Below are 8,590 nucleotides of genomic sequence, written 5' to 3' on the forward strand. Positions count from 1 at the left end.
AGTGTATGACTTTGGGCAGGTTACTTAACCTCTCTGAGCTTCAATTTGTTCAGCTATAGACTGGAGCTAATAACATTACTTCCAAGTTACTGTCAAGAGCTGTCAAGTGTTTAGGACACGGCTTGTCACTTGGTAAAACTCCACTGCTGGCTTTCTACCTATTTGTAGTGGGAGATGTCTCTGGGCCAAGTTGTTCCCCTAAATCCACATATACCTCTAATCACACCCATCCCAAGGTCCCCTAACATCCTTCCTTGGTTAACTTCTGCTTCTGGTCTCATTTTAAGCACCACTTCCTTGGGAGAGTCTTCAAAGATACTGCCACATCACCCTCACATTACTCCTTCTTAAAGCAACCTGCATTTTTCCTTCATGACTTTGTACCACGGTTTGTAATTTTCGATTTGGTTTAGTTAATCTTTTTGTCCATAAACTGAAAGCGTGCTGCTCCTGCTCTCTGCGGTAGCCTCAGTACCACCAGCGGTCTAGCATCTCCATGGGCACTGAGCAAACATTTATCAAAAACACTAATCCTATCCTGAGCCTGGGTTCAGAGAAGGAAAGCAACCTTCCTCAAACCACACAGATTAGTGGCAGACTGGACCCCCAACTCTCCGTATGCCCAACTCAATTCCCTCTAAGAGCCTGGCAAGAACTTTAACCCGCTTCGTAATATATTTTGACTGTCAAGGAAAATTCCAGAATGGGAGGGAGTAAAGTGGTGTGGAGAATAGGTGAAGTGATTTGATTCAGTCCCTTTTCTCTGGATCTGAATGTGAGTGTCCTGTAAAGTCAAAGATTACCGCAATAACTACCTGGCACAGCTGCCACAAGCACCAAACTACACAAAAGACAGAAACTGAAGAGGCCTTGGGCTGTGAAACAAGAGTACGAAACAAAATCCTGCGCGAGCGCAGTCAAGGCGTTCCGCTCACCCTCCTCCCATGGGTCTCGGCCCCATCCCCTCAGTCATAAGACGCCCAGTGCAGTCAGCTGACACCGCGTTTGCGGAGGTCACGTGACGGTGGGCGGGGCGCTTGCGCTTGCGCAGACCTGGGGCGGCGGGTCAGTTGAGCGGAGAGGGCCAGCCAGCCGATTTAGGCCGCTCCTGGACACCTCGGAGTTGCTGCCGCCATGGCTAGTCAGTCGCAGGGCATCCAGCAGCTGCTCCAGGCCGAGAAGCGAGCCGCGGAGAAGGTGTCCGAGGCCCGCAAGAGTGAGTTTCGGGATGTGGCGGCCAGCGCTAGTCCAAGGACTGCGGCCAGGCCGCGGGGGGCGGTAGGTGGGTGAGGCCCGAAAGACTGCGACCAGGCCGAGGCCGGGGGAGGGGTGGTGGTTACAGTCACTGAAGCTTGTGTGATTCGCAGTTTTCCGGCTCCTAGGTTCTGGAAGGCTTGTCAGTCTCCTGGAAGTTGCGGCGTTTGGTGGTAGATATGGCGGGGACACAATAGTAGGTGGACACCCTTCTTGGGGTCTGGGAGGCGTGTGGAACGGGATCTCCAAACGGAACTCCAATGGTCTTTTCCCTTCCCACTTGGCCTTTGGCGATCCTCGCTCTCAGTGAAAGGAGCCACCGTCTACACTGATCCTCGGTCTGGAAACACACGGTCCTTTGCCATGTTTCAGACCCTCCCTCATTCGCCATGTTTAGCCAAGTCGCCAGGGTTTATTTGTTCACTTTTCCTGCATTCTGATAGCCAGCATCGTCGTCCAGGACGCCAAGTTCTCTGAGGTCCCCGTAGCAGCCTAGTTTGTTAATTCCGTTTTTATTTGTATTTTTCAAAGCTGTTAATATGTGCCAAACGCAGTACCCTGTATATCTGTGGTCTCTATTATGGCGGTGTTCAAAGCCCCAGTGAAGGAAGCAAATATTGGGTAGATTAATTGCAGGTGAGAGGCGGGCCAGCGTTGAGAAATAGGAAGTTGCCATAGTACTTAACAGGTGGATTGAATCTAGATTGGTTCGTGGGTGGCTTCCTGCTCTCCTCTTGTCTATTCCTGTCTGCAGTCAGAGTCATACCTCTCAAATGCAAATATGACTTCCCCACCTCTCCTATAGTCAGACACACCTTTAGTGCCTGCAGAATAAAGCCTGAATTCCTTAAAGAGGGTGTAGGAGGTGCTTTTGGATCAGGCTCTGGCTTTCTTCTCACTTCCAGGTACTGTCGCCAGACATAGTGATTCCTCAGAGGCACCTTGGTGGGTGTCACCTGCAAGCCTCTGCACAGCTGGTGCCTCTGATTGGAAGAGCCTTTCCCTAGTTTATTCTCTTTATCCTGTAACCCTTCATCTTCTTTGAGATCTCAAAATTTAGGCAGTTGTTTTTCCAGGAAGCCTTCTCTCACTTGGTCTTCTCCTCTCAGACTAGGCTAGGAATCCTCTCCCAAGTGCCTACTTCTGTCATTACAGTGCAATAGCTTGTTTGTTTATATGGCTCAGTCCCTAGACTAAGCTCCTGGAGGAGAAGGACTGTGTCTAATTTAACTATATTCAGTTTCCCATCTGGTGAGATAGATGGTTTTTTTTGTTTGTTTGTTTTTCTTGTTGTTGTTGTTGCTATTTCTTGGGCCGCTCCCACAGCATATGGAGGTTCCCAGGCTAGGGGTCTAATTGGAGCTGCAGCCACTGGCCTACGCCAGAGCCACAGCAACGCGGGATCCGAGCCGCGTCTGAGATAGATGTTTTTATTCCTGTTTTACAGATGGGAAAAATGAGACTCAGAAACAAATAGTATGACCGTAGCTGGGGTACAATACCAAAAACTATTACTCTTAGTAATTTCTCGGGTTTTTTTTGCATGCAATACTTATATTCTTATCACATACTCCAGTAGATTTCAAGCATGGCTCTTGTACTTTCTCAGTTAGGGGTTGTGTGGTACTCTACATTTTTTTTGGTAAAGCTTTCTTTGAGGGAGTTGGAGATGGGAACAGGCCTTCTATTCTTGCCCTGGTGACTAGAAAGTTCTTCGTTCCTAATGGAGTATTTCTGATCATGCCCTTGATGCAGTATTTCCAGAATGACTTCTCAGAGTTTGTCCTGTGGTGGCTCATCAGCAGCAGAAGTTGTATCTGTTGGGAAGCATGTGAGAATATTTGGGGAAGTGCAGGAACAAATACTTGGCGTGTGGTAAGAGTGATTCTGAGAGCCTTGGAGGTATGGGTCATGTTTTAGACCTTCCTTGGAGTTCCTTTCATGGCGCAGTGGTTGGCGAGTCCTACTAGGAACCATGAGGTTGTGGGTTCCACCCCTGGCCTTGCTCAGAGGGTTGAGGATCTGGCGTTGCCGTGAGCTGTGGTGTGGGTTGCAGACGCAGCTTGGATCCCTCGTTGCTGTGGCTCTGGTGTAGGCAGGTGGCTACAGCTCCAATTCGACCCCCCTAGCCTGGGAGCCTCCATGTGCCACAGGAGCGGCCCAAGAAATGGCAGAAAGACAACAAACAAACAAAAACACCTTCCTTTATCCCATCAGGCCTGGTGCTGGGGCTTGTATATCTCAGGTAGCTATTACACATTGACTGAAAGAACTTGTTTTAAAGAAGTGAGTTTGTGGCTAATATAGATCTAAGAATTTGCAGTAGTTAGGAAGAGAGGTATTGAGAAAACCTACAATTTTAAAAAGTTATTGCCTTTCTTGATCTGTAATTATGGTTGACTTGCCCAGTTAGGAGTCGGGAAGAGGCAGAGCATGCTGTGGTAAAATGATGCAATCCCAATTTTTCATGAAATCCTTGTCTAGACCATAACACTTTAAAAAAAAAACTCACGTAGTTTGGTTCATTGGCGTGAAACAACATGCTGGCCTCCACATGTAAGGCCCACAAAACAAGACTTAAATGATTTCCTGTTCAAATATTTATTTTTAGTTTTCAGAGAAGCTGATCAAAATTGAACTTTGAAGAAGTTCCTTGGTGGCCTAGTGGTTAAAGGGTCCAGTGCGACTGCTGTGGCACGAGTCACTGGCGAGGGTTTGATCCCTGACACCGGAACTTCATGTGCTGCAAGCATAGTCAAAAAAACCCTGAACTTTGAAGTTATTTGCTGACAGGCAGAGAATGGTTTGCCTTAAGTAAATAATTAAGGAAGACATAGGAATTGGTAGTGATCCCAACAGTGATATCGTGAAATTATGTGAAGCTACTGCATAATGTTCGGGCCATGTTATTCATTGGTCTGGAAAAGAACCTGGGCTTTGGAATATGGCTTTGACTGAATAGCTGATGACAAGGACAGCGTGTGGGACATGGGGATAGAGCTCAGCTTGAGCAGACAGCAGTAGGCCCTAAATAGTACTGGAGTAAATATATCCGTGCAGAAATAGTCCTTGGGGGTGCTTAGGCACCTGTTGATTGTTTGAGGCCAGCCTCATGGAGTATTGATGTCATGGGTTCATCACCAGCCCAAAATCCTGTTGTTAGCAGGAGGTGGAAGGTTAAATTTAATTCCATTCATCTACATGGGCTGAGTGGGATTTGGGCCTTCACTTACAATGAATTATAACACAGCTTGCTTTTAGATGCAGGATGTCTTTTACTCTGAAGTAAACAAATGCTCAGATTGTCTAGGACCTGCTTTTTGGGTCTTGGAGAATTTGAATGGAGAAACTCTTTGGTTGATCTTGTGGTCTGTTTTCATACAGGCACAGATGGAACCTGGGGAATTTTCCTTGCTCTGTCTTAAACTATGCTCTTCTAGAAACTAGAGCCCCTGTATCTCCTCACTTCTTAGATGCTTGTGCAGTCTTACTGTCCAGTGCTCCCCATTGTGGATTCCTTCCCAGGACCACTTTGATTACTTATTTCCTTGTGCACAGGCATGGCTTTTAGTTTCTGATATTACATCATCTGTTTCATTAGTTACAGTTTAGGTTGATGTCCCTTGGGAGCATATTAGCCTCCTTGCTAGGCTTCTGAGCCGAGTTCCAATTGTAATCAGCAGCATACTTGGGTGTTTACTTCTCAGGAAGAATTCCCCAGATGGCTGATATCACCCATTTTATGTTGGTCTTAGTAGTTGAGATTGAGAGAATATTCTGACACATTCCAAACTTTTTTCCCCCCATCATTTTTATGGTCTGCACTTAGAGAAGGCCACCCTTTTTATCCAGTCACAGCTTAGTTAAGTACAAGAGGCAGGAACCTATACTGTTTATTGTTAGCTTTGAATTCCCTCCCTCCCTCTTTCCCATGCATAGCTCTTAAGACTGTATCTTAAAACTTCTTTCATGGTTTTATTGTTAGAATTTACCATCTCAGTCTCTCCTTCCTCTTCTGCTTGTCTCTCAACCACTTCCTGATATAGCTCTTGCCTTTGAAAACAGGAAAGAACCGAAGGCTGAAGCAGGCCAAAGAAGAAGCCCAGGCTGAAATCGAACAGTACCGCCTGCAGAGGGAGAAGGAGTTCAAGGCCAAGGAGGCTGCGGTGGGCCCAGTTCATTTGCCTTACTGCCTTACTTTCCTTAGGCTTCCTTCTCCTCCCATTCCCCTTCGGCCCAGCATTGCTCAGTGACTCTGGTTCTGGTAGAAACTTGAAAATTTTACTATTGAATGATTAGGCAGAATCTCTTAGGGTGATTTGTTCTAAACTAACATTCAATTCTAGTCTTCACTCATTCAGTTACATTATTAAATTCTTAATAGATATTCTTAGATATTAAATATAATTTGTAGATATAGATAAGTAATATATATTAAAGTAGATATTAGATATCTGTTGAACAGTTGATGTGTGCTGGGTCCTGTGCCAGATGCCAGGGGATCCGCTGTGAACAGAAGTAGACATGGTCCTCAAGGAGCTTAGCTTACGGTCCGGTGGTCAGGAACACTCAGTAACAAGACGTAAGTCATGTAAACCGACAAGAGGGCTGTCGTCATGAACATAAATCACAGGGAGCCCCGCTTCAGCATAGTATAGTCAGTCACTTACCGGTCGTATAGGCTAGACCACAGTGCATAAGATGCATCTAATAATAGTATAAAAACAGATCACAGAAAGTACAGAGGAAGTAGGAAAAGTTCTGGAAAAGGGACCGGATGAAGGAGACTTTGTAAAGATGCTCTTTTAGGATTCTTGGATACAGGTAACAGAAAACAGCTCAAACTGCCTTTTAGCTTTCTGGGCTTCATTCTCAAGTTCTGTACGTGGCCCCCGCTAGTTCTAGGCACATACCTTCCCAGGTCCAAGGCCATAGGGTAAAGGCTCATGCCTCCTTTTAGACAGTAAGCAGCAAAAGTTTCATTCATGTTTGCACTAGGCAGTGACAGTGCTATTCAAATGTAAAATGGGCCTCTGACTCGTGAAGGGGGGGCAGATTGGTGCTGTAAATAGTCAGACTGCCCGTGAGATAGTGTAGAAATACTCTCAACAGGGCAGCCATCTTGTCTCACGTTTGCATCGATGCTGCAGTTGCCTAGAGAGACAGTCTCCGTGTTGCACTGTAAGCGTGAGCTCTCCGTTTTTCTAGCGGTGTTCCTCTGTAACCTCTTCACTTTTGAGGGCTTGGCATATGGTTTACATATCCATAGAAAGAAGGTAGTGGGCTCTTTCCCTTACCCCTACTGAGTAGGACTTAAGGACTTTTAATAATTTGAATCAGCAGCTGAGCCGACCATTAGGAAACGCTCTGGAGTATTTTTCTATAATATGAACAGTGATAGTATGAAGAGCCCTAGGTTTGAATCTTTGCTGTTCACATGGAACTTTTTGACCCCTGGTTTCCTCTTCTGTGGAAAGGGGAGTGATCGCCTCCTCATAGGCCATAGAGAAGTAGGTAACAGCTCACACGAGAGGATGCTGTGTAAACAAATGTGTCACACAAATATGAAGGGATATAGTTGTTAATATATGTAATGAGGCAGCAGCAGATTAGGTGATGAAAAGGCTCCGACAAAAAAGTGATGCTTTAAGGACCAGACAGTTCATGTTCTGATAAAGTAGTGGCAATTAACAATGAGAAGACCACAGACAGTAAGAGAAAATTTATCCACCAGTGCTTGTTACATTGCAAATGAAAACTGAAGGGGTAAGACAGCCATGCACTAAAAAGTTCAAGCAGTAAAACAGGGCAACCAGAGGATAGTTTCCTTCTCACCTAGACCCACAGTCTTCCTCAAAGGTATTCACTGGTAACAGTTCCTTGTATATTCTAGAATATTTCTGTTTGAAAGAATAGGTGTCATGTATTTATCATACTCACGAATCCATCGCTGAACTTGAGTTAAAACATTAACTAGTAAAGGTGAAACTATATATTCCTCTTAGATTGTATCCCCCTGTGTTTATTATCTCTTAAGGGCTTTTTTTTAAAAACACTATATATCCATCTGCCCTCTCAGGGCAGCCAGCAGTGCATCAGTCTCATAAAACACCATCTTATCTCCTCCTTTAAAAACCGCGCAAGGAGACAATATTAACCCCCAGGCCTCAGTTGTTGGGTCTTTGGGTTCATTCTAGCCTCTGGTTAAGGCTGCTCATTAGATTTCAGAGAGATGTGTCTCCCTTTCCAGGATAATTCCTAGCAGTGGAAATGCTGTGCAGTGTAGATGATCAAAGATCTGCCACGAAATGATTGTATCAACTTATGCTCCCGTTAACTGTGGGAACGCTGACTTTTCACATGTTCTTCAGTCAGGATGTTAGATGTTACACGTTACAGTGCCCTTTGCTGATTATTTACATTCATGATGAGACCGGGTTTCCTCCAAAGTAAGAAAGTTGCTTATTAAATGCTGTTGCTGGCCAGATATCTGGAGCATGTCCTGACGTCGCCTGTCATTGCACCCCAACTGCAGGCTCTGGGATCCCACGGCAGCTGCAGCACTGAAGTGGAGAAGGACACCCAGGAGAAGATGACCATCCTCCAGACCTACTTCCGGCAGAACAGGGATGAGGTCCTGGATAACCTTTTGGCCTTTGTCTGTGACATCCGGCCAGAAATCCACGAAAACTACCGCATAAACGGATAGGGGAAGAAGGGAAGAGCCTGTTCTGTGAATTGGCATTTTGGATGCCTTCATGGAATATGAGGCTTTTGCAAGGCTTGAGTTATGTTCTTATGAAAAGGCATTAAATTATTTCTGTACATTATATTGTAGGTACTTTCACTTTTTGCAGAATAGCAAATCTAGCTTCTTTGTACACACTTAGAGCTCATCCAAAGATTTATCTTCTTTCTTCATACTTTTTAGAAATTTAATGTGTATACGTTGTGTGTTTTCATATGCCTTTTCGCTCAAGCAGCATACACATCAATACTGACTTTTTCTTTCTTAGATATAGTTTTTAAAAAAAACAATTTTCTTAAGAAAGAAAGGGATTAAAGATTTTTTTTCCCCTAAATCTTTCTTGAAGGTCAGGGGCTTTTATCTATGAAAAAGTAGTAAATAGTTATTTGTAACCTATGTGAAGCAGCAGCCAGCCTTAAAATAGTCTTTTCTGGCTGAGGGTTAGAACAATGGGTACTAGTATAATTGTTTGGGCTGCTTTTAGTTTTTCTTAATCAAAATTACTAGATAATAGAATTCAAGAACTTGTTACATGTTACTACTTGATGTACCAATGCTGTACTGATAAAAGTACTTTTAAAAAAGTAA

General features: G+C 44.6%; 1 protein-coding gene across 1 annotated transcript; it reads left to right on the top strand.

The window, feature by feature from the left end:
• The first annotated feature begins 1,004 nt into the window (after positions 1-1,004).
• Positions 1,005-8,590, top strand: ATP6V1G1 (ATPase H+ transporting V1 subunit G1). Its single transcript, XM_047768249.1, has 3 exons — positions 1,005-1,216; positions 5,320-5,420; positions 7,790-8,590. Exons 1-3 carry the CDS (start codon positions 1,135-1,137, stop codon positions 7,961-7,963), a joined length of 357 nt encoding a protein of 118 aa, XP_047624205.1. The 5' UTR covers positions 1,005-1,134; the 3' UTR covers positions 7,964-8,590.

Source organism: Phacochoerus africanus, chromosome 2, assembly GCF_016906955.1.
Source record: "Phacochoerus africanus isolate WHEZ1 chromosome 2, ROS_Pafr_v1, whole genome shotgun sequence".
In the NCBI taxonomy this organism is placed as follows: domain Eukaryota; kingdom Metazoa; phylum Chordata; class Mammalia; order Artiodactyla; family Suidae; genus Phacochoerus; species Phacochoerus africanus.

Coding starts and splice junctions, on each gene's coding strand:
- ATP6V1G1 (XM_047768249.1), top strand. CDS start 1,135: ATGGCTAGTCAGTCGCAGGGCATCCAGCAGCTGCTCCAGGCCGAGAAG. Junction 1,217..5,319: donor GGTGTCCGAGGCCCGCAAGA/GTGAGTTTCGGG, acceptor CTTTGAAAACAG/GAAAGAACCGAAGGCTGAAG. Junction 5,421..7,789: donor TCAAGGCCAAGGAGGCTGCG/GTGGGCCCAGTT, acceptor CCCCAACTGCAG/GCTCTGGGATCCCACGGCAG.